Genomic DNA, 26,926 nt, shown 5'->3' with positions numbered 1-26,926 from the left:
TAGAGTAATGACAGGATTTCCCGGATGGCTAGGGCGGGAGTTTCAAAATTTAAGAAATTTACTGACCGGACTTATTTAAGCTTATGTGACCTCTTCCAGCACAACCCCATTGTTGCATAATAACACCAAGGTGAAACAAACTTATTTCTGTCAATATGTAATATAAATACATAAAAGAAAATATCTAAAAACAAAAAATCGTGGTTTAAACCAAAAAAACCTAGTTTAAACTCCCCCCAAAACGGGGTTTTGCCATTTTCAAAAACAACCACGATTCTTGCCAACCCAGCTTACTTTTGTATGTAGGAGGTTTAAAAAAAATCTTATTATATACATTGGTTAATCCTTTGGAATTCATAATGTAAATATGTTGAGAAATAAAACTGTCTGAAATATCTTTTCGAAATTCATGGTTTATTTTCGAGGTTTTATATTATTATCGACATCAACCTCTAATTAAATGACTTTTTGTGTTATAGAGAAGCGAAACAAAATCTCGTTTATCAATTTAAAGCAGAATTTTGAAAAAAAAAAGCCCAAAATTTCCCAAGCAAAAAAGTGAAGCAGAAAAAAACGAGTTTTTTCCAAAAAAGCCGTTTTTTTTCCGAGCCCTTGCATCTCTAGTGTTCAGAGAGAAGATTCGAACTATTATTAGAAGCCTTAGTCGATTGCAAGGAAATCGAACTTGCTCTCTTATCGATTTTTCTCTATATAGATTAATATTAAAACTGGAATTTGTAGTGGATTTCTACCACTTCCGGTTTTAATACAGTATTAAGGATTGACATTTCAGTTATTCTTGGAACGCTTAATCGACTTGAGAAAACCCGTTCCCGCTATCTATTACGGCTTTCGCTCTATAATAATAACGTTAAAACCGGAAATGGTTGATTTTACCACGTCCGATTGATTAAGGGTCTGCGTTAACGAACTCGGACGAGATATCATAATCGCTCCACATATCTATTGCAAAAACAGAATATAAAAATTTGGCATTTGTCCAAGAGTTATCGTGGAAGTAACGGACGTACGTACTAAGAATACAATATAAATCCTGTTACGTGATAATAATAATAATAATAACAATAATAATAATAATAATAAAAGTTAAACAGTCTCCAAATAATAATTGATTTAGCAACTCTATTAGCTTTATTGGTTGGTCGTCAAAGCTAAATATTATTTTAACGTTGTACTTGCAGTAGACAGTAGCGAAGAGGCGGGTAATTATGGTATAATGCACTTCCCTCGCATCCCTCCTGTACATGTGCTCCTCAATACCTTGTCACAATATAAATCTAGATAAATTTCAATAATCCGATTATTTTATTCCTTTTAATGAAATTCTTAGTGTTAGAATATTCAAACTATTACGGACGAAAATTCAAAACGTATTTCTTTCATTATTGCGCCAACGCAAATTGTAAAACTCAAACTCATCATTCTCAGTAACTGTTTGTATTTCAAAAAACAAGAAAATATCGTGAATTTGTAGTAATTAGTCTTTCTTCACAGCATTTGTAAAATGAAAATTCATTAAAATTTATACTAAAACGAAAGAAAGGTAGACCCTTATGCATAAAATAAATTTTTCATTGTTATTTTCTATTGTGTTAAAATTTCCCCCATCGGGGAGGGGTAGAAAACCCGCGACTAGGGCAGGTACGGAAAGATCAAGTGTGCCTGTTTCGTCTGATCAGCTTTTATTTTTTTTTAAGCATATACATACATTGGCATCAAGATACACTGGCAACATAGTGCGGTGACGATCACTGCAGTGTCCCCGTACGAAGGCTACAATTTAAAGCAATGATTTTTCTCGAGTGACGGACACTAGAGTTGCTCGAGACAGTTGCGCGAGAGGGGTCGATGACGGCAACCGTTTTAGTGACGGCAACTGCAGTCACCTCGTACGAACGCAATAATTTAAAGCAATGCTTCACAAGCAGTTGTGTCACCGAGTTGCGTCACTCAGTGACTGCATACGAAGGGGACCTAAGGGTTTACTTGTCCCTACCATAAATCCTTCATTGTAACTAGATTTCGGCGTTGCCGCTCCAATTCAGGTAGAACTGTTTAAAGCTCTCAGTATGGCTAACCCCATTACGGTTATCATAGTAGCATCGTACAGCGTTTGTTTGTTCTGGCATCTGCAGCTTTTACAGCGTGATTGAAGAACGTATATTTCGGTAGCTAGGCTTTGCAATTAGACCGCATCTTGTGATAATATATGAAAGCGATTTTATTCTACTTTGTTCAGCTTAAAACACAAATTACTTTGATGTTTATTATGTCGGGAAGTATGTAAATGTTATCGAATAGAGAAAATCTTCTTTACTCCCGATCCAAGCCTTTTCGTAAATGACGTAAAGGCAATGCTCTAAATAGAAGAGGGGGAGTATGCGGGGTATACTTTCTTAGATCTTCCACTTCGAGTAATCCATAAAAGAACAGCAACACAGTTTAAAAACCGAGATCTTCCTATCTCGAATATTTTCAGTGAGTAGCTGATGCTTGTTGCATTGCGACATTGGGTAGGCACAGCCTCTCATGGATCAAAGCTCCAGGGAGTCAGTTTAGTAATTATCTATATTTCCTAGCTAATTTTCTCACTATTTTAAGAAACATTTATTGTTTTATTACCAACGTCCTAGTCACACTGAAATATCACTCCCCATTAGATCAGCGAAGTCAAGCAATCCTGGGTCTTGTCAGAGGAAAGGTAGGTGTGACTATTCGTACTCACCAGACGGTGTTGGCGCTGCGGCGTCCACGCAGCGTCGTGAGGACAATTGGAAGCTACTTGAAAGAAAAAAGTAGCGAACTGCAGTCCAGGAAGCAAGCATTAATGGCGAGGGTAGCCGATCTGCTGACAACACAATACTCCACAGGAATGAGTGCCATAAGTCCAGGCCTTCTAAGGGCTGTTGCGACAAGAATTTAGTTATCATCAGGCCTATTATTACTGCTAATAATAATAATAGTAATAGGCTTAATAAAGATTCTGCCTGTTTGTCTGCTCTGCTCGTAAGTACATTATTTCTAACTTGATGATATAGTTAGACAGGCCAAATTGACCAGTTTCTTTCTAATGTGATTCGTCACGTTACTGGACGATAAAAACTGGACAAAATACAAATTAGGATACAATACACAGGAAATTAATAATGATAGCTTTATTACTCAGATATTAACCTGCATGCATTAATAAATATGAGGATCTAGGTACTTAATATAATGCTTTTTAATCATTTCTTTTTAAAAGAAAAAAGGTTCAAATTGTCATTCTAGACAGATGGCCTGTCGAATAACAATAATAATAATAATAATAATAATAATAATAATAATAATAATAATAATAATAATAATAATAATGTTAATAATGTTTTTCCAGGACATTGAACAAAGTTATCGTGTCTTCCAAAATGTTTTTGCTGGAGACAAGGATCATGTTGTCATCGAGACAGATCAATCGTCCTCAGAAAGTGAGGATAACGAAAACCTGGACATATTTAAACTCTTCAAGTGTCAAGTTACAATTGTTTATTTTATCTATTTATGTGAGGTTGATTCTAAGTTGCATGAAGGGCATAAACAATAATAATAATAATAATGTTGTTTATAAAAGACTAACATTAGTGCATCACGCTAACTCCTAATAGTAAATCACGTTCATGCTCATTGCAATAATATAATGCAATAATTTAGACTTGAGCATTTATATTTATGCATCCACAAGTTCGTTGGTCGGCTAACTTAAAAAAAAGTGAATGCAAACAATTAGAGTTCTTAAGTATGATTTTAACCTATAATTAGTGTTTGAAATTTTCAGGTAAACAGTATCCTCCCGATACCCATTGCATTTGGTTTACCCGATCCTTATACCTGATAAACCCGTTTGGCCTGTTTGGAGCGTTTGACCCCATAGACTCGTTATAAGTTCGTACATGATAATTAGAAAAAATTGTGTTACGGTAATAAAGTGAAACAACACACTATTTACAATCATGACAGACTAAGCTTGTTTTCATAAAAACGGAGTTCAGGTCAACCCTACTCATATGGTTCCATCGGGCAAACACGATTCATACGGATAAAAATACAATATCGGTCCAACGGGCGGTCTAGGATTGATTCTATTTTCCGAGCATTACCGAAAATGCACAGTAGCCCGAAACGTCTCGGACGTAAAAACTATTATTATTATTATTATTATTATTATTATTATTATTATTATTATTATTATTATTATTATTATTATTATTGGGTGGTGGTCTTGGTCATGGTCTAGGTCTTGCTTGCAAGAGTCTTGCAAGTGTTGGAAGTCTTGCTTTTAAGAGATCTTATGCTTTTCATAGGTAAATTTTACTCTGGATATAAGGGATAATAAATTCTACAATGCGCCAATAATAACAGACATACCATGTATGCTTCTAAATGTGATATAATTTACCTTCGTGTAAGTATGATGATAGTGTACAACACAAGCGATGATTTTTATTTTTTTGTCAATAGTTGCCCCCGCTTCACTACTTATAAGATAAATCACAATGTTTCGTAATCTTTTTATATTTTTTAACAGATACAATACTCCTTTGGTTCCCAAACTGGGACCCTACCCCAGAGAAGCATGGAAGAATATCAAGGCGGCACAGATTACTGAAATATCATGAATTACAAAATTTCTTTTATTTAATTATTCGTTAAATGCTCAAAGTTGTAAAATATTAATTACAATCAATAGGAACCATATATCAGAAGAATATTTTAACAAATAATGTAATTAGTTTGTGAATTTCTATATAGGAATATCAATAAAATAAATGTTTGCATATACAATAGATCTACCTAGTCTGTTTTATAGGCAAAAGAATAAGGTTTGTTAACTGGTATGGATCATCTCAATATTAGTTTTGGTATAGCAGCAATAAAGTGCTGAACAGTAAGTGCGGCCTTTGTCCCGCTTTACTCTACTAGAGAAGAAATATCTCCTCCAGTTCCCTTCCAGGCGGCAACGTACCAAGAACTGACGAAACGTTGCCACCTTGGACCGCAATAGATATACGTTATATTAAGAAGGATGCTGAACGAACATCAGAAACGATAAATATGCGTCTGCCTACCTCTCTGATAAAATCAAGACTTCTAGAACCCCATGCCCCACTGGTCTCGATGGCTATTGGAGCAAAACTACAGGATGGTAGGTACCGACAAACTTTGGTAGGTGATTCCTTATATGAAATGAAAGAAAAAAGTTCTAATAAACATAGATCGAAAAACGTCTCCTTTCAGAGTTATGAACCGCCGAAAATTCGAAAAATCACGTTTCGAAACACCCTGCCTCAGAAACTATAGGACCTATTCCAAGCGGTTTAAGGAATCACACAGGAACTAGTATGCGCTCCATCTAAATATCTATGTTCTATCATGGTCTGTTATCGGCGATATGAACTGTAAAAAGGAAGTTAAGCTACACGGATACTCCTTTAAGTACTAATGGCGCGTTCGCTTTGCCGATAACGGAGGATGGTAAAACATGGATATTTAGATAGATCGCATACTAGTTCCTGTGTAATTCCTTAAACCGCTTGGGATAGATCCTATAGTTTCTGAGGCAGTGCGTTTCGAAACGTGATTTTTTGAATTTTCGGCGGTTCATCACTCTTAAGGGAGACATTTTTCGACCTATGTTTATTAGAACAATTTTTCTTTCATTTCATATAAGGAATCACCTCCCAAAGTTTGTCGGTAGAGTTACCTACCACCCTGTAAATTTGTCGAGGAGATTGTTGTATTTCCTTTCCTTTTCTGCTTCTCTACGTCTAGCAACTTCTCCAGCATTCATAACAGTCAATGGGAGGCTTGAATGGGCAAATGTGTCCGAACATGTAAAATCCCATACTAGTGATTTGCCTCTCATCCACGGTATTAATATCATGCCGTCAGGTCGTTTACCATCAGAACGACAACAGCTCGACTGTTCACGAATGGAAGGAATTCCTGCCGTTATAAGGGCTCGCAAAATGATGCCATTAACAGATGAATGTCTGGTGTTCCTACCAATGCTCTTCATGCATGAGATGCCATGCAGGCCGCGTTGGGTGACTTGATCACCGCAACCTGGACAGCGATGTGGCTCACAAACATCTGAACCTACTCTTAAGGCTACTGCGATTCGAAAGGTTTCATTAGACATGTGAAGATATAATTGGGGGGCAGGTAACGCATTTAACCATGCCCCAGCATGGGGGATGACGCAGGAAGAAGTCTAGCTTTATCCACTGGAACAGCAACAGATTGTAAAAGAAGTTCATGAAAATGTGCTGCTATTGGTGTGTACCAAGATGCCTGTAAACCTCTTTTGCTCATTTCTGAAAGGTCTGTATTTGTTATATTTATCCACTTACTTGAGCCTTCTTGAACTATTCTATCTGGGTCCAGGTGGTAACCTTGTGGAAGGAGAGCCTCGATTAAACGAAGAGATCCGTGGTAGGAAGCTAAAAAGGTAGGAATCGCCACATGAACGGTTCGTCGGAGTTTTACACTCTAAAGGCGTCGGTTTTTTTTTTCAATCTTGATTAGCTAAATTTGTATTGGACATAACTTTCAATTAAATATTAAGATTTTGTTTTTCTAATTCCAATATGTACTCTATGAGGCAGAAACATAGACTATACGCAAGAGCGATGAAAAAATTGGAGGTTTTCGGAACGTGAGCATGGAGAAAAAAGGAGAGAATTAGCTGGGTTGAACGGAAAACGAAGAGAAGGTGTTAGGAATAGTAGCAGTAGGGGAGAAGAAAATAGTTTTAGATGTATTAGAACATGTATTGGAACATTGGCTCAGGAGGAATTGTATTATAAAGGACGTGCTAGAGGGTATGGTGGAAGGGTAGAGGGGAGAGGCGAAGGAGACTGTAGTTGAAGAAATGTATTAAAACAGAAAATCGCTACGTCAAGACGAAGAGACTAGCTGGAGACCACCGTACATCGAAACTTCCCAGTTGCTGCAAGTGACCTGCCAATAATGGTAGAATAGCTATATTGATGATATGTTTAGCAATATCGGCCAAAAAGGAGAGAAAAAATAAAATAATATTGATTATAATCAAAGCAGGTTTAAAGAAATCTGCAATATTTTGAGTTTGCAGCTGCTTTAATGGAAATAGTTCCTGCGCTTCGTTCTTATGCACTGATGAAATATGATTTTTTCAGTCCTGAAATGTTTGTTTTCATTTTTATTGCCATTTTGTTCTTTGATTTTTTGCATAGTTTGCATAACCAGAGGGATGCTATCCACTTTCCGTAGCAACTTCAAAGTACTCATGAAATTTACTTTTTGCGCTCGCCACTTGTGTTTTTTATTTTCCAAATTTCTTCTTGCAGGACGTTTGTGGCGATCCGTCAGCAGACTGTCTGGGGCAAAGCAACTGAAAGGTGAAAAACCAATCACTCTTTTGCTATATTTATCCCAGGATGATCCTACAAACTTTACCAGCTCGAAGGTCAAGGGTTTAAGTTTACTCCTGGTAACACACACCTGTAGAATAATGTCTACTTTCACAAGTAATCCTCATTCTTTAAAAACGCAGGAATACATCGTAATCAGAGCCGTCGCGTGGGTTGTAAGCGCTCGGGGCGAGAATTTCCAGGCGCCCCCCCCCCCCAGTGTATTATAAAAACAACCTGAGTTAATTCTGTACTCCTAGATTTAAATATGAAATGTAAGATCATAATGCAAGACAAAATACGTTAGTATTATGTCACTTTTAAAAAAGTGAATGGCTTTTGCCGTTAAGACACAAAAGTTAACGAAAACATCGCTTGAATTATTGAAATCGAGTGCTATTCTTGTTTATTTTGAACTTTACACATCAATATAGTAATAGCATAGAATATATAAATAACGATATACATATTTAAAGATTAAAAAAAAACACCTCTTCTCACAGAAAGTTGGAGAGAGTTCCAGTTGAATAATCCTAGACGATGTTTTACATTACCGGTAATTTTCAAGTTCAATATTCTATCGGTATCTCTCAAAGGTCTCATCTAGATCCCCTGTTGTTTTCTCTTGTTATTAACGAATTTCTCTGTGTATTAAAACTTCTCAAGTTGTTCTTTTTTATCGATGATCTGAAATTATACTCCAAAGTAAGTTCGATTGATGACTGCGTGAAACTTCAACAGGATCTACACAGAGTTCAAATATGGTGTGATAAGAATAAATTAGTCCTGAATGTGTTCAAATGTAAATTTCTGTCTTTCATGAGGAAAGAAAATCCAATTAACTTTGCCTATAAAATAAGCGGCACTTCCTTCCCAATACTATCAAAATCTGAGATTTTTTTTAGCAAATTAACCTTTGTTCAACACGTTGACGAGTAGTGCATATAGAAACCTAGGTTTAATTTGTTGGATAGCACAGGATTTCTACAGAGAATCAACATTTATAAGGTTATATTTTTCGTATGTAAGGTCAATATTAGAATACTGTTGCACTGTTTGGACACCAAATGCTACTAAATACACTGATGCAATAGAAAATATAAGTTTAATTTTTTTAAAATGCTTGCATATAAGAAAACTCATTTCTACCCAAAGTATGTCCCATACGAAGACTTAGTACCGATTTTTAGTTTTCAAACATTAGAGAAAAGGAGATGGGTTTTTGATCTTTTGTTCTTACATAAATTATTAAACGGTAAAATTGACTGGCCAGAATTAGTTTCAGAAGTATTATTTATTACGTATCCCAACAGGCAAGACTAGAACAGACAAATACTGGGACATTTTATTGTAGAAAAGCAAGAACTAACATATTACATAAGTATCCTCTGTAGAGAATATGTGCTTTATACAACAAAATGATTAAATTTCATGTAGTAAATGTATTTAGTATTTCCGGAAACAAGTTCAAAACAATTGTCAGGCAATAACTTCTGCATAATTAAACGACGTATATTTGTGTATGTATAGTAATATATGTATAATAGTGTGTGTTAGATAATTATGTACATGACACTATAACTGGGCATTAAGCCTGTTGTGTTGTCCTTACGAAGTTAATAAAATTACTTTGCCGTAGCCTGATCATTATTAAAGTATCTCAAATAACAATATTTTTTTTAAAAAAAAAATCATTTACTAACAATCTGGATTCCTTGAATTTTGTTGATTTGTCGTCCCGGCACCCCCTTTGGTCGTGGCGTCCAGGGCAATTGCCCCGGTCGCCCCGCTCACGCGACGGCCCTGATCGTAATCCAGCACCAATGACACATTTCTTTGTGTGCAACAAGCTTTGATTAAAATGGCACCTATGTGGCTTGAGAACAAGTAATAACTACAGAAAACGCGAACAACCGATTCAGAAAACAATATAGTTTAGCTATATGCTACAGGGGCAGATCGACTCACACCACCGATTGCATAAACTACTGGGAACACATTCACTCCAACGGTATTTTTACTGAAGCCAAGAAATTCAAGTGAAAGAAGTAATGATTTTTTCCATTTTTACATTCTATAAAAAAGATTCAAGTAGTACCAGTAGTTGTGCAAGACTTGCGCAAGAGTCTTGGTCTTGGTCTTGCAGGTATGGTCTTGGTCTTGCATCAGGATTCCTGGTCTTGGTCTTGCATGCATGCATGCAAAAACTGCAAGACCAAAACTCTTGCACTCATCACTATTTGCAACACTCAGAAAGAATAGTTCGAGACTTCATTGTTTACCCTGGCGACAGAGACAGCGGCTAAGCTTTTGTAATACCGCACGTGGCCGCTAAAAACCATATGACAGTTTTACTGCTGATAAGACAAGTTGGTTTAGCTTTGAAAACCACTATAAATTAAACAAGCTTTAGCACGCTCGACTACCAAGCCCACCCCAAAAATCGATTATGTTACAATATTTTCTAAGTAGTCCGTACAGTTATCTTCAACTTTTTCATTAGTTACTGTCTTTGACAAACAAAGTAGGCTATTATATTTTTTTTTGTCAGCAAAGGTAAATAAATATTTTCAGAAGATAATTTTAAAATATATTTTATAGTACAGAATATTTAACGTTGTAAACTTTGAAGAAATGAAATGTTTTGTCGGTGCAGTTGCCGAAACATTCGCATACATTACAAGCTTATGTATTTGGAGAGAGATGACATCTATTGTAGCGTAATTTCTCCGGAAGAATAATGTGTAATTGGTATATTGTGTAACAAACTGACACTAAATTTATAATTTCTCTATATTTATTTACAGTTTCCAGAATAACAAAAGAGTATCGTTCTTGTTTCATCATTACTTAAGCAGCATGGTGTGCAGTTTTACAACTAAGTTTACTTTAGGATATTTTATTTCCTTAATATACGCTAATACATTCTAGAGTGTTATTAACTTTTGGTATGTCCAAAAAATTGCGTCCTGATTAATAATATCTTTGGAAACCGATATGCCCTTAAAAGATTATTGATTTGAAAAACATGTACTACTATGAGCAAAATAAATGACGTGTCTCTTTATTTTGAAGTTTTCTCAAAATATCTCCGTTTTCTTTATATGTTCGAAATTTTGGAAGGTTTCCCCAGCAGGAAACGTTAATAACAAACTCGTTTTTAATATTTGTGTTAGATATTAGCTTAAAATAAATAAATTAGAAGCGAAGAACATTAAATCGACCGAAATTACGGGAATTACAAACTTTGCTAAAGTGGGAAATTTTCAAGAACGAGGGAGTTCTGCAGTTCAACACGAAGCAACGACATCTATGTCATTGAGAGAAATGTGGATTAAATCTACAAACGAAACATTTCTAATATGTCTTATTACGTGCATTATCTGCAAACTCCAAATATATGAATCTATACTAACAAGGGACATCACCCAATTGTCCGGCTCCGATTTCAATGAAATTTTTCTAGCTCATAGAGGACATATATGTATTATTTGTGATGACAGAAATTTTTGCCATCGTGCATGTTTTCTATTTTTTATAATTTTTAAGAGTTGCGATGTGGTTATTAAAGATCACTCCACAAGTCCCTCATTAACCTTTGTAAACTTAGCGTTAATGAAAGAATAACCATGCAGATACATATAAGGCCTACGGGGAAGTTCTATGGTAGGTATGACCTTGACCGCAGCCATCTTAAAATCCGCCATTTTGAATTAAGGTCAAGTTTTTTAAATGGGAATAGGGTAATATGATACATAATTTCGGGATAGAATTTATTCAGAAAGACAATGGTGAAGCTAGTTTTGAGATACATCTATTTGGGGAAAAGTTACAGGCATTTAATTGTTCACTTACTACTTGCGAAAGTCCCATACCTCCGCTTCTAACCCGCGTATTAATGATAATAAGCAGATAAACGCTTCGGTAATACACATTATGCCTAGAGGGAAGTGATACGGTAAGGGTACCCTTGATGGCAGCCATCTTGAAATCCGCCATTTTGAATTATAGTGAAGTTTGAAAAATGAAAACCATAGAATGTGACACCTCATTTTAATAGCAAAATTTCCCCATAAGCCAATGGTATGCTTATATTTGTTCTATAATCAACCAGTGTGAATTTAGAACTGCTTCTAATGTGCACCAAACGTCCATTATTCGATCTTTCAAATTGGCAACACTCCTAATTTTCACCGCATGTTTTAAGATTCCAACTGGCACTTTGCAATTGTTGCCATGGCTCGTGTCTTCTAAATTTATTACATTTTTTTAAGAGTTATGATTTGTCAGTTCGTGAATAGTGTTGGGTTAAGCATCCAGCAATCTTTCTGAATGTTGAACACTTGCCATGTAATTATTTATTTCCTATACCTGCCCTTCAAAAACTCGTTTACTGACATGAATCATCGCACAACGAAACAACTCCAACTTTGCATTCAGGTAATACTGAAGACGTAGCTTGTGTAGTAGATGAGACGATAAATCAAATGAAAATTCACTTCAAAAAGGAAAACAAAATATGATTGTTGTGTAAATCAAGAATCGTTTGTTTTGTTTTATATTTATTTCTTTTTTGTATATTTATTTATTTATTTTCTATGGCAATTTTTTAGCTAGTCAGACAAAAAAAAGTCATTCGTTTTCTAGCGATTGTTGTCGATGGTTCATGATTGTAAAAATTATAATCAGTATTGATCGGGCACTCAGTTAAGTTACACCTCGAATCGAATAATGGACGTTTGGTGCATATTAGAAGCAGTTCTAAATTCACACTGGTTAATTATAGAACAAAAATAAGCATACCATTGGCTTATGGGGAAATTTTGCTATTAAAATGAGGTGTCACATTCTGTGGTTTTCATTTTTCAAACTTCACATTAATTCAAAATGGCGGATTTCAAGATGGCTGCCATCAAGGATACCCTTACCGTATCACTTCCCTCTAGGCATAATATGTATTACCGAAGCGTTTATCCGATTATTATCATTAATATGCGGGTTAGAAGCGGAGGTATGGGACTTTCGCACGTAGTAAGAGAACAATTAAATGCCTGTAACTTTTCCCCAAATAGATGTATCTCAAAACTAGCTTCACCATTGTCTTTCTAATTAAATTCTAGCCCGAAATTATGTATCATATTACCCTATTCCCATTTAGAAAACTTGACCTTAATTCAAAATGGCGGATTTCAAGATGGCTGCGGTCAAGGTCATACCTACCATACAACTTCCCCGTATGCCTTATATGTATCTGCATGGTTATTCTGTCATTAACGCTACGTTTACAAAGGTTAATAAGGGACTTGTGCAGTAATCTCTAATAACCACATCACAACTCTTAAAAATTATAAAAAAATAGAAAACATGCACGATGGCAAAAATTTCTGTGATCACAAATAATACATATATGTCCTCTATCAGCTAGAAAAATTTCATTGAAATCGGAGCCGGACAATTGGGTGATGTCCCTTGTAAGTATTAACGTATAGATAGAGCATATAGTAGAAATTGCCTATGGAAAAGGACGAATTGGTAGCACGATCGTAATGAAAAATCATCTTTACCGTAGAAGGTGTTCAGTTTGCATAAGAAAACAAATAGCTCAGTTAGTTAAAGCAACGAGTCTTTACGTCGGAGGTAGCTGGTTCGAACCCCACAGAGATGCAAATCTCATTTTTATTACTGTGGTTATTTTATTTATTTTTTTATGTGGGAAAGAATCAAATTGTAACATATGTGTAAAACTCATGACGATACAAAAAAAAAGAAAAAAATGTTGTCGCACTTGCATTAGTGTACCCAATTTTGTTTGCAAACAGTTTCGTAATTATTTTCCCTGTGCTCACTGCTCACAATATGCTCGCTGGTGCATAATGAATGTTTCCCAGTAAACGCTAATTCTAATTTGGAGATTTTTATAAAGTTTCACAATGTTTATCATTAAATAGTCTTCTATCTACTTTTTTGGACACTTTGATACCAGATTTCCCTATTAAATGTTTAATTTTCCGTAGATGTTTCACGGAAACGTACGAGGAACTACATAGTTTATACGGTTTACCCAACATTGTTAGGGTCGTCAAGTCTAGGAGGCTTAGGTGGGCAGGTCATGTAGCTAGAATGGAAGAAAGTAGAAACGCTTTCAAAGTCTTGACTGGTAGACCCATAGGAAAACGACCATTAGGAAGACCTAGGCGCAGATGGGAGGACAATATTAAGATGGATCTCGCAGAGATAGGAATACAAAGTAGAAACTGGATGCAATTAGCTAAGGATAGAAGTCAGTAGAGAGCTTTTGTGAACGCGGCACTGAACCTCCGGGTTCCATAGGCCATAGAGTTAGTTAGTTAGATAGTTAGTTTAGATGTTTCATTACGGAAAAGTTTTACAGTGTATTTGTCTTGAATTGAAATTGTTTTGAATTTACCCCATGAGGTAAGTAGCCCGAAGGAGGAGAACTGAAGTAACTGATATTCTACGTAAAAGCAACCAATTTTAGATTGATGACGCTTCTTACCTTCAGCACATAATCTTTACGTTAGAGAGTCAGAGAGAAAAATTCTTACTCCTCCCCTTTGACCACTCATCTTAAACCTCTACATGTAATGATTCGTGTCACATAATTTCGTCTCTCCAAAGACATTCATTTAATAATAATAATAATAATAATAATAATAATAATAATAATAATAATTATTATTATTATTATTATTATTATTATTATTATTATTATTATTCCTGAATATGCCACCCTTACATAATGTAGTAACCTTAGACATCTTAGTTTAAAGTGTTTTTTTAGTAATAATTTGAGCAACCACGTAACAAAATTTAAACTGTAGGAGGGGCACGACGTTTTATTTTGCCCCTCTATTTTCAGCACCCTCCCAAAAGAAAGTATTTAATTTCTGACAAGCAGGGCAGACAAAATGAATAAGAAATATATTTAGAGCATTCTTTCCTCCGTGAGTGGAATATCACGTAGCATTTTTTATTTTACCGAAGATGACTCTAGGCGGTTATGATTAGGTAACAAAAGAAATACGTAATATATTTATAGCGCCCTTTGGCAGTAATATTACCGCTTCTTTATTTGTTGGAAGGCGCCCTACACAACCAAGGGAGACAGAAAGAATAGGAAAAGTGTCTAAAGATTATAAAACACTTTATATTTTGTCAGAAGCATGGCAGTGTATGCACAGCATTGCTTTCGTTAACAAGTGTTTCACCCTTGAGTCGCTTATAAAATTAGCCAGAATAAACTTTTGCCGATCATTGCTCTAGAGGGATTTGTCCAGGATGGTTTGGTGTCGGGCTAATAACGATGAGTGTGTTTATTTACAACACCGTTAAAGAAATATCAAACTTTCTGAAAGGAACTTACTTAGGAAATATCAGATCCTCCTTATACTTAGCCAGAGCCGATTCTGAAATATTGCATCTGATGTTCTGGGTGAAGGTTCTATGGGACTATTAGAAAAATATATATTCCCGTTTCCACGCTGATGGTAGAATTTCTGAAACAGTTATTGAATTACATTCGAAGCATTGGCGTAAATAGCGCCCCCACAACCCTGTGGCGTGGAGACCGCACAAGCTGGAAAGCCAAAAAATATATAGAAAGTACGCAGGGACGGATCAGGCCAAATTTTCACCTGGGCAAAGTGACTTTATGGCGCCCTCCCCACTAGTATGGCGCCCTCCCCCCTCGTATTTACATTTTATCCTAGTGTTTTTAATAGTTTAATCTCATTTTTCAAAAAGACATTCATTACCTAGGAAAACTTCACAAAGAATATGGCCTGCTATAAACAATACGAACACCGCCCCCCCAGCTTGGTCTAGTGGCTAGCACGCCTGCCTTCTGTGGTCCCGGGTCCAATTCCCGGTGGGTTACTGTTGAACGATAAACGTGGTTCGGATTTCACTATAATCAGTATCCACATCTCCTTTGGCTATTAAGGCATAACCGTGAAACGCTAAACTCAAGCAAAGAAACAAACAATACTTACTCCCCCTCCACCCTTTATTCTACATGCCATCTCTCCATTTGTCGATACAGTCCCCTTAGTGCTATGAAACTCTCTTCTTCCATGGTGAAATGGAAAAAGATTATGTAATTACGGCTACTTTACAAGAATATAAACCAATAAAGTCAGTAGGAAACACATTATAAAATTTACTTTTTGAGGCTCCTTTTGACGTCCCTCTGAGTCTGGCGCCCTGGGCAGTCGCCCGGGTTGCCCGGCCCAAGGTCCGACCTTGAAAGTATGGACGCATAACTAAGGGCTGCGGACGTGAGGTTAACCTTCATGTTATGCCACTGGTGTTTGAAATGTTCAGTAACTGATCGGTTAGTGAAATAATTTCGACGGTTACTGATATTTAATGTTTAGCTAGGACAAAGTTACCTAACCAAATACATTTGATATCGCAATGTTACAATTTGATTTTTCCTCACATAAAAAGAGAAAAACAATAGTAATAAAAACTCTTACTCGTATTAGGCTCGAACTAACAACCTAATTCTTACAGACTATTTGCTATGACCAACTGAGTTTCGATTTCTTACGCGAAAGAAGTCTTGTTATATTAAGAGGCATGCTTTTCATTATGATCGTGCTGTTAATTTATTCTTTCGATAGGTAATTTCCACTCTTTGCTTTACCTATATAAATAAATGTATGGATTCATATATTAAGTGTCTTTGGGTAATGTGTGTAATAATTTCGCGACAAATATACTTGCTTAAATGTATTGTATGCTATGATTTGCCCTGATTGTCTGTTCATATGGTGGTTGGAAAACACACGTCAAAACTGTTCGAAGTAATACGAACACAGCTTAAGAACAGGGACTGAACTTAATCATCACTCGATTGACCTTGAGGGCAAAAAACACCAAAGGGTAGCTATAAACGAAAGTTCAGCATGCATTTCTGTGGAGCTCTGTTCAGTATCACGGTTATCTGGCAAACACGTTTGTTCTTAGGAGTATATATTACAAACCTAACCTTTCGATTCGCGCAATGGCAGAGAATCAAAGTAAAGGAATTCTTGCCCTTGTTAAGTTGGTAAACCACCATGTGCAATAAAAAAATATCGCGTCTCCTTGAAGTGATACTTTATCGAAAATAACTCGTTTTCCTTTATATATTCTAAGTTTCTGAGGGTTTCAAAATGAGGAAACATTACTGACAAACAAGGACGCAAGGAAACAAGTTCGGACCCCCTCTGAAATCCCAACTTTTCTGTAAATTTAACCTAATTTTGGGAGTTATTTTTTTTGAATATTATAATTTATCCTAATATTGAAGTCGGACCCCCAGATAACTTTGGACCCCTCCCGAAATAAATTCCTGCATACGTGCATGCTGACAAATATATTTTCAATATATTCGTTAAATAATAAAGTAAAATAACTACATTAGGAGCAAAAACCTTCAACACGGTCCAACTTTTGTTCACTGCCAATATTATTAGAAGCGATATTAATAGCAAAAACTTCTAGTCAATGCTGAACCTTGGAACTTCATCTCCAACACAAGCATATTTTCGAAACACACTAAGGCTTAGCCAGAAAGCATTGTAAGCGAATTACGTTTTGCAACATCGCACGGAACAAATGAATGCTGAATTGCATTGTAACCCGTTCCTACTACTACTATTTTTACTACTAACTTTGCTATGGATCTGTATAGTACAAAGGCAAACTTATTTTAATGAAAGAAGTTTAATGAAAATTTTTAAAAAAATAATTGTTAAATCAGTTTTTGAATATTATTTTAAATCTTTTTTTAACAAAAGAAATGTTAAACTTTTTTAAACTTTTTTAAAAATAATAAAAATAATTGTCCTTAAGAAGGATTTGAACCCACGCCAAAACCAATCTTTGTTACTAGCATGCTGCGCTAGCTCATTCAGCTACGAGAGCCGACAGGATTTAGCGTTTACTTTGTGCTATATTGACGTCATGACTCGTGATGTCACCAACAGGATCACGATATAGACGTCATTATTTTTTCTACATTGCAGAGTCCCCCGAGATTTGATCATTGCCTACTCGGACTGGAATTGTCATTTGGAACAAACACTTGAATATGAAGCCAAAAATTCCTTTAAAATAGACGAAAATTTCGAAAGTTTTAAGAATTTTAATATTTTTGCCTTTTCCCATAAGGGGTCATAGCCTCTACACCGAAAAGCCTCCCGAGATTTGATCATTGACCACTCGGACTGAAATTCTCATTTGGAACCAAAATTTTAATATGAAGTAAAAAATTAAACTTTTACATCAATTTGAACTGACTGGGTTCCGGTTAACCACACTATTATGTTTAGTTTAGTTAAGTGGTAATTTGTGACAGCTTCACATCATCAAAAGAATCCTTCACTTCACTGCTCCCCCCCTCAGGAGTCCGTGCTGGATCAGCCACTAGAATCAATAGACACTTTTCCTATTCTTTTTGTCACACTTGGTTGTGTAGGAGCTCCCTGGAACAAATAAAGAAGCGGTAATATTACAATCAAGGGTAGCTATGTATTAGGTATCTCTTTAGTTACCTACCCCTAACCGCACAGGGTTATCTTCGGTAGAATTAAAAATGCAACGTGATATTCTAATCATGAAGGGGGAGAGGATGATATAAATATATTTCTTATTCATTTTGTTTGCTCTGCTTAGGGATGTAAAATACCTGGGTATTTATTTCAGCGGGTAAATACCCTGGGTAAATACCCGGGTATTTACCCAAAAGGGTATTTTAGTGGGTATTTTATGTTTCAATTACCAACAAATGGATTTAATCGTTGTCAATGAAAAATATAATGGTTATTTGTATCACTTGCCACAGCAGCACTAAATAACCACCTAATAAATCGTTTTTTCTAATAATTAAAGAATGAATTTGATATTTATTAAGTAACACAGTACAGATTTCCTAGCTACTCACCATTATTTTTCTTTATACTTACACTAAATTTCCTTTAATTACCCTTGGCGGAAAATTATTGTCCATTCTACCCCGTGAATTCTACCTTAGTGTGCCCTTGAGGCGTCCAATCAGCCTGCACGGTAAAATTCAATAGTGGATCAAACCAACACGAAAATATAATATTTATGACAGAACATGACGATGACTAAACAAAATGCAGTCAGTGGTCACCAAACTAATCATACACTATTATTAAGTGTTAAGTATTCTGTCTGTCACCAGCTCCTGGTATTAGTGACACGGAATTTAAGTTCTTGCTTATGTTCGCGTCTGACGAAACTGCTTTCTCCATTTTTCTCGACCTGGCGCATCTTCTTTTATCTTCCAATAACTTCTCCAGTTTTTCAAATCACCGATGAACCCACTAGCTAAACTATTTAAGTTACAGGAGAATCTCTATAACTAAAATGAACAATCATCTTTCGTTTGGTTTATCAAATTTATTAATCGCGGAAAATGAATTATCAATAATTACTTTCCTATTTTAAGGATCTAAAGTTTACATTGCCTTAAAAAATGCATAGTACTGATGACAATCAATTTTTTTATAATTAAAAAATGAACTGATATTCCAAATACAGCTGGTTACTTTCTTCACGCAAAATAATGTTATTTTTGTTATTTTATCTATAGGCAATGAGATGTCCTGAATTGTCAATTATGCAACATAAAAAATTGGATCAATAAGTTTCTTATATTTTACTCCTGGTTTACTGGATTAAAAAATTAAATCTCTTAAGGAACTACACTGTAACAACTAAGTTGTTGATATAGTTATATCAAAGTAAAGAAACAAGACTTTAGCAAGCAGCCTAATAACCTAGAAAATACTTAGAAAAACAAACGTCATTTATCTAATTTGCCATTCTGTAGAAGTAATTGTATGATTAGAAAAGTTGTAGAATAATCAAAGTAACTAAATTTAATAAATTGGTTAATCAAATTATTTAGTAAATATGCCGTTGAAAGAAAATTATCCATAAAATAAGAAATAACGGTTCGTAAATCACTTAAGTAATTAATTCCTAATTTTTAGCAGTGTTCACTAATTGAAGTTTAACAATAATGCTTTGTGAAAATATTTATTGCAATAGCATATTTAAAATATTAATATGATAACGTTAAGCTGCATAGTAATGCAGTGAAGGAAATATTTATACCTATATTATTCAGTATAGAACAGCATATTTAAAGCCTAGAACAGCCTCTACCATATTTGGAGCACTATAAATAAAACGACTACAAATTTTATCGTCCTACTCGGAATCAACCGTAAGATCAGAGTCGGAATCATCACTCAATTCTTCAGTGTCAACATCACTATCACTCGTTTCTTCATTTTCTTCTATGTCACTCATTTCTTCTGTGTCCTCTTCCAATGCCTCTGGTTCATTGTTCTGTTCCATGGCAACAGCTGGTGACCTCTTCCTTGATGACCGTGGTCCTGAGTGTTGCATCCGTGAAATTTCAGGCAATTTCTTAGTGAAAAGTTTCCAGTTATATGAAATATATGTTAGTTTCCCTGCCCTCTCCTATGATAAATGACATATTGCTTTATTATGGTCCAACTAAATATAGAGAGAGTTCTTTCTGTGGCAGCAGATGTAACAGGACCACTAAGGATTCGAATGGCGACATCAGCTAATTCAGTGATATATCGAAACCCTCTCCACCAAAGTAGTGAGCTCATTTGTTCCACTCCGCCCCACAAAAACTTCCTTGCCCATATTCCTTCCTTGTCCCTATAGTCAGTCAAATGTACTCTCAGTAAAACAGAATTCAATCCCGTTTGTTTTCCAACTTCACAAACGAAGTTTACTTCATCAATTCATTCTCCAGTGGTCAATTTGCAGCCCTGGAAAGTGGGATTGAGGAGATCTGCAGTCAGATGACTTGGACCCAAGCCGAATTAACTTTTTTGTTTGAATTTTTCCATTAGTGATTGCTCTTCTGTTTTCGAAAGGATTGATAATGGTAACTGTTCTGTCAGAGTTTGATGAAGGCTTTGAAATTTTGAGTGCACAGTGTCTATCTGAGGCTCATTTTACTTGAAGTAAATTAATAAAATCCACTATAGGTTTCAAAATGGCTAATTTTTTTTTATACAAACCCAGAATACATAATCAAGAAGTATTTTCTTGATTTCTGAAGGTAATGACGATTCCTCACTCACAGCAAGAGTCTGACGTCCAGTTTTATTGACAAGCAACTTTGGAGGCAGTGTAAATGGCATCAACATCTTATTTATCCAAGCAACCTTAACGAAATTGTAACCCTTTTCTCCCTTGAGATTTGTGTAAATAGTGCTTATAAGTGATGGCTAAGTTGCATTGTTTTAACATCAACTTACACTTCGCAGTAATATCTATATCGATGGACATCCGATGATGTGAGAACAAAGCAAATGGAGATGAGCAAGATAACACAAATATACTATACTAGGATACTTCTGTTTTACGTACTTAAAAGCTGCTCTCATGTTGGACACGTTGTCTTCTATGATTATTAAAAAAAATTCAGGGTTATGTTTTTATAGAACTTTCATACACTCTTCAGACAAGTAATGTGCATCGTGTTTATTTTCTTTCGACAACACAAAATCAACAAAACCAGGTTCAGGCTTTGAAATGAAATAAATGATAGATTCATTTCTCAAGTTACTCCAATATTTTTATGATTAATTTGAACTCCATAATGTTGGACTAGGAAAGATTTTGATAATTTTGATAACTTTAAATCAACTAGTTGTAGCCTCTTTATGTAATGCTTTAGATACATGATTCAGCTTTCATTTATCTTTTATTTGTGTGTCGGATGTTTGAGTTGTTTTATGATAATTTTAAAATTTCAAAATTTCATATTTCAAGAAAAATTATTGGATTGAAGGAGTCTCAAAATATATGTTCTCAAATGGAAATACACAATAACTTGATAGGGTTCTTGAAAATCGGTGGCATATCGAGACTTTACATTTAAAACTGAGGCTGTCTCCCAAAGATTCAACAAAGGGGTTTATATATGATTTCTATGTTTGGACAATCTAGGACTTGAAGTCATACTACCATTTCTTATTTTTGTTTTCTTTTTAAGTCTTGGAGAAACTAATTCAAGTTTAAAAACCGTTGACACTTCGGTGAAAAAGGGCACAGGTGGATTAGTAAAATAGCCCCAGATCAATCTTCAGACGACAAGTGGATCGTAATATAGGTACCCCGAGGAGACATTAGTCCCTCAAGTTTCAACTCTGACTCTGATTCTTAACTCTGATTCGTTCGTAAGCAATGACGTAAAATCGGAAAAGTTGTGTGAATTATTTCTCAAGATTGGCTCTATCGATGTTGTTCAAACTTAGATGTATGTATAGGTGTACACGAGGGCTTCGTGTGAAAATTATAACAGCTCACTCCCACTATTTCCCGTTTCAAAAATTTCGTTTCAATATTTTGAACTCATCTTTACCTATGATGATTATCTTCGAGAAACATTATTTTAAAAAATTGGTTTTAGATGTCGCTTTAACCTAGAATAGCATATAATATCAAAAATTGTAACGCGGGTGCGACATGGTCAAAATTGCCTGCAAAACCGCACCGCACCTGAATAGGATCAATTTGTTACTATTTTGCATATTTATAGTGAATGAAAGAGAAACCACGCTCGAGAGACCCCAAAATCCAGAAAAACTACACCGGTATGGTTAACAATTCTTAAAACTTCATAATAGTTTAAATTTCGTAAAATACCCATCTTTTGGGTAGGTAAATACGAAAGGGGTAAATACCCACTTATTTACCTACCCAATGGGTATTTACCCGACCCACATCTCTAGCTCTGCTTATCAGAAATTACGTAACGTTGTCCCTGTTTGTCAGTAATGTTGTCCTTGTCTGTTGGGAGGGTACTGAAATGAGAGGGGAAACAAACGTCGTGCCGCCTCTCACATGGTTGCTCAAATTATTACAAAAGAAAGCATTTTAAATTAAGATATCTAAGGTTACTACATTAGGTAAGTATGGCATATTCAGGATAATAATAATAATAATAATAATTATATTATTATTATTATTATTATTATTATTATTATTATATGAATGTCTTTGGAGCACCGAAATTGTGTAAGACGAACCATGGTATGTAGAGGTTTAAGATAAGTGGTCATAGGGGAGGAAAAAACAGGATTTTTCTCCATCTGACTCTCTAACGTAAAGATTATGTGCTGAAGGTAAGAAGCATCATCATTCTACAATAGGTTGCTTTTACGTAGAATATCAGCTACTTCAGTTTTCCTCCTTCGGGCTACTTACCTCATGTGCTAAATTCAAAACAATTTCAATTTAAAACAAATACATTGTAAAACTTTTCCGTAATTAAACATCTAGGGAAAATTAAACATTTAATAGGGAAATTTGTTATCAAAATGTCCAAACAAGTAGATAGAAGATTATTTAATGATAAACATTGTGAAACTTCATAAAATTCTCCAAATTAGAATTAACGTTTACTGGAAAGCATTCGTTATACACCAGCGAGCATATTGTGAGCAGTGAGCACAGGGAAAATAATTACGAAATTGTTTGCAAACAAAAATTAGGGACACTAATGCAAGTGCGACAACGACATATTTTCTTTTTTGGTATTGTCATGAGTTTTACACATATGTTACAATTTGATTCTTTCCCACATAAAAAAAATAAATAAAATAACCATAATAATAAAGGTGACAATTGCACTTCTATGGGGTTCGAACCAGCTACCTGCGGCATACAGACTCGTTGCTTTAACTAACTGAGCTATTTGTTTTCTTACAACTGAATCTGTTCTGCGGTAAAAATGATTTTTCATTACGATCGTGCTACCAATTCGTCCTTATCCACAGGTAATTTCAACTATTTGCTCTATCTATACGTTAATACTTGGCATAGATTCATGTGTTTGAAGTTTGCAGATAATGAACGTAATAGGACATATTAGAAATGTTTCGTTAAAAGTTTCGTTTGTAGATCTAATTCACATTTCTCTCAATGACATAGATGTCGTTGCTTCGTGTTGAGCTGCAGAATTCCCTCGCGTTCTTGAAAATTTCCCACTTTAGCAGAGTTGGTAATTCTCGTAATTTCGGTCGATTTAATATTTTTTGACTTCTAATTTATTTATTTTAAGCTAATATCTAACACAAATATTTAAAACGAGCTTGTTATTAACGTTTCCTGCTGGGGAAACCTTCCGAAATTTCGAACATATAAAGAAAACGGAGATATTTTCAAAAAACTTCAAAATAAAGAGACGCGTCATTTATTTTGCTCATAGTAGTACAAGATCGTCACTACAAGCAATAACTGTATACAGTATATTTCTGTTAAGGGCAGGACGAAACATGAGGTTGTGCGGAGCTACACCCGTAGGAAGTGTATAGATGCCATAGAAACTACAGCTGCTACTCATATCAGAAGTGAAATAGCACTGAAGCCGTGAGTGTTAGAAATCTAGTACCACTTCCGGTTTCAATATTGAGAAAAAATTAACATCAAATAAACCAAGCTTTTTACGTGACGTATACACAACATTGCTTCTTTTTTTTATGCACATTACATTGTGCTGTTTTGCATTTTGTCTCAGGTGATTGTAATTTTAGCTTTGATTCCCAGTATGAGTCACGAATTTTTTCGCGTTAACCCAATACCCTGAGACAATCGGAGATCTACTGGAGTTGCACCTATACGATTTACTGAGCTCTAATCTTGAAATTTAGAAATAACGGCGACGAGAATCGTATGGGGACTATATATATTCTAACTAAATGCTGTCGAACAGGATATTTGCTTTAATATATATATATATATATATATATATATATATATATATATATATATATATATATATATATATATTTGGTCTAGGAATTAATTCGTGCGGGTGGACAAGAGATGGCGCAACGAACGGAGCGTCCCACAGTTCCGTGTATCCACACATGTGTTGCAAACCCCTGTCATCGCGTATCGTTCGTAGTATAGGGCAGTGGATTAAAGCGTCAACAACACCAGTTTGTAGTTAAGTGAACATGGCGCAATTTGTGCCTGATAAAGTGTTTTGCGGGGTGTCCTGCTGCATTACTTTAACATGCAGAAAAGTGCGACTGAAAGTCATCGTATTTTGGTGGAAGTGTATGGTGACCATGCTCTAGCTGAGCGAACGTGTCAGAAGTGGTTTGCACGGTTTAGAAGTGGTGATTTCGGCTTGGCAGACCAAGAGCGAGCTGGACAGCCAAAAAAATTTCAAGACGAAGAATTGACAGCATTGCTCGAGCAGGATTCGTGTCAAAGGCAGGAACAACTTGCAGCAGCATTAGGCGTTGATCAAACAACAGTCTCCAAACGCTTGAAAGCCATGGGAATGATTCAAAAGATGTCACATTGGGTTCCACATGAATTGAAAGACAGAGACGTTGAAAGACGAAAAACCATTTGCGAATTGCTGCTTCAACGACAGAGCAGAAAGGGGTTTCTGCATCGAATTATTACGGGTGATGAGAAGTGGATCCATTACGAGAACCCTAAACGAAAAAAGGCCTGGGTGAAACCAGGTGAACCAGGTCCATCACAACCAAAACGAGATATTCACTGTGCAAAGGTTATGCTGTGCATATGGTGGGATATGAAAGGTGTGGTGTACTATGAGCTGCTGCAACCGGGTGAAACTATGAATGCAGAACGTTATCGACGACAATTAATGCGTTTGAAGCAAGCTCTGGCCAGAACACGACCAGAATGGGAGAACAGACATGATAAACTTATTGTTCAATATGATAACGCTCGCCCACATGTCGCAAAACCGGTCAAAACCTATTTAGAAAATGTCGGATGTGAAGTTTTACCCCACCCGCCGTATTCACCAGACGTTGCTCCTTCGGACTACTACTTGTTCGATTGCATGAACAACGATTTGATTGGACAGCGGTTTACTTGTTCAGAAGATATCGAAACATGGGTCTCTGACTGGATCGCTTCCAAGGATGAGGACTTCTTTCGCCACGGAATCCGTACATTGCCTGACAGATGGGCGAAAGTGGTGGCTAGCGATGGACAATATTTTTCTTAAGGTATTTATGTATTTTGTGTTTGTACTACAGCTTCAATGTGTGCGTACCAACCGCACGAATTAATTCCTAGACCAAATATATATATATATATATATATATATATATATATATATATATATATATATATATTATGGATACGGTATATTATTATTATTATTATTATTATTATTATTTTGACACGGCCTTGGTCCGAAAGAAAAATCGTCAATTAAGGTTATTGGAGAAGCTGTGTCTAAATAAGGTCGGCAATTACGGAAACTGCTTAATGGATGAAAAATGCACTAAAATAAGTAGCATTCCTACTTATTTTACAAGAAACTGAACACTTAAAAGAATACAAGTTAGTAAGCAAATATAGGGATTGAAATTTTTTTAAATGAGACAGTGATGTACGTCTTGTTTCCAAGTTATCAGAATATAGGAAAATTAAATTTCATGCTGACAAGTTATCTATGGTGACTACACTGCTTTTATTGCATTAAGTAAAAGGTTCTGAAGACATTTTTCTATTAGAGTAGTTTATCAAGTAACTGGGAAAAAAATACAACATAAGCAATGCAGAAAATTAAAATTTAAACGTACAAAGCAAATTTGTACAGCCATATTACGTCAGTAACTGCATTCAAATCAGCCGAACATGCAAAGTGTTGTTAAAATGCAAGGAAAAGAGGCATATTAACTGAAGCTTGCACTTACTGATGAATATTATGGTGCCTGGTGACCCTGTCAGCGCTTCTTAATGTCATGCCCACTGAGGTCTGGGAAGGACCAGAAGAAGTGATCGTTGCTTTGGAGGAATATCGTGTTGCAGGTCTCGAAGGATGGGGAAGGTTGACTTTGTTGATGTTCAATGATCTGTTGGATCCATACATAGAACCTAGAAGCCACGTGTGTCTAGGACAGAAAGAAAAGTTTAAGGTTGTTATATTACATTATTAGTTGCATGAATCGACATATTCTGCTCTCACTTTATTATTATTATTTTGTTAGAAATAAATATGTCACAAAATTTGAACATACACTCTATGACACCTCTACACATTATTAGTCTATTTCAATCTTTGCATATTTTAAAGGAAAGTATCTAAATATAGAATACCGTGTCGTTTCGTGTGATTACAACTCTCTGTATGGGTGTTTGCAGTATGCGAATTAGATAATCTATATTGGGGGGATAAAATTAGGCCAACAGGAGGTAAAGTCTGAAGGTGGAATACTTCAAAATGAGATAATAATGTCTTATACCCTCCATACACACATAAGTATGACATCTTTAATAAGTAAGAGATTTATTTATTCAATAAATCTACTGACAATAACTATGTACATATATATTGTCTGACATGCACACACCACACCTAATCTTTCTGAACGTGTTTGAATGCACTC

At 35.5% G+C, this 26,926-nt stretch overlaps 1 protein-coding gene across 6 annotated transcripts in view; it reads right to left on the bottom strand.

Annotated features, from left to right (window-relative positions):
• Window positions 1-26,926, bottom strand: part of Cdc14 (cell division cycle protein 14) — a 1,408,510-nt gene that overhangs the window by 73,736 nt on the left and 1,307,848 nt on the right. For 5 of the 6 annotated variants that reach the window (XM_081762626.1, XM_081762628.1, XM_081762631.1 and 2 more), the window contains one exon: window positions 26,234-26,431. The exons of the other annotated variant lie outside the window; for it this stretch is intronic. In XM_081762626.1, coding sequence (XP_081618752.1) covers window positions 26,234-26,431 — 198 coding nt within the window. The remainder of the gene's footprint in view (window positions 1-26,233; window positions 26,432-26,926) is intronic. 6 annotated transcript variants of the gene reach the window in all.

Source organism: Thermobia domestica, chromosome 6, assembly GCF_964235325.1.
Source record: "Thermobia domestica chromosome 6, izTheDome1.hap1.1, whole genome shotgun sequence".
NCBI lineage: Eukaryota > Metazoa > Arthropoda > Insecta > Zygentoma > Lepismatidae > Thermobia > Thermobia domestica.
This window is presented reverse-complemented; position numbering and strand designations above follow the sequence as displayed.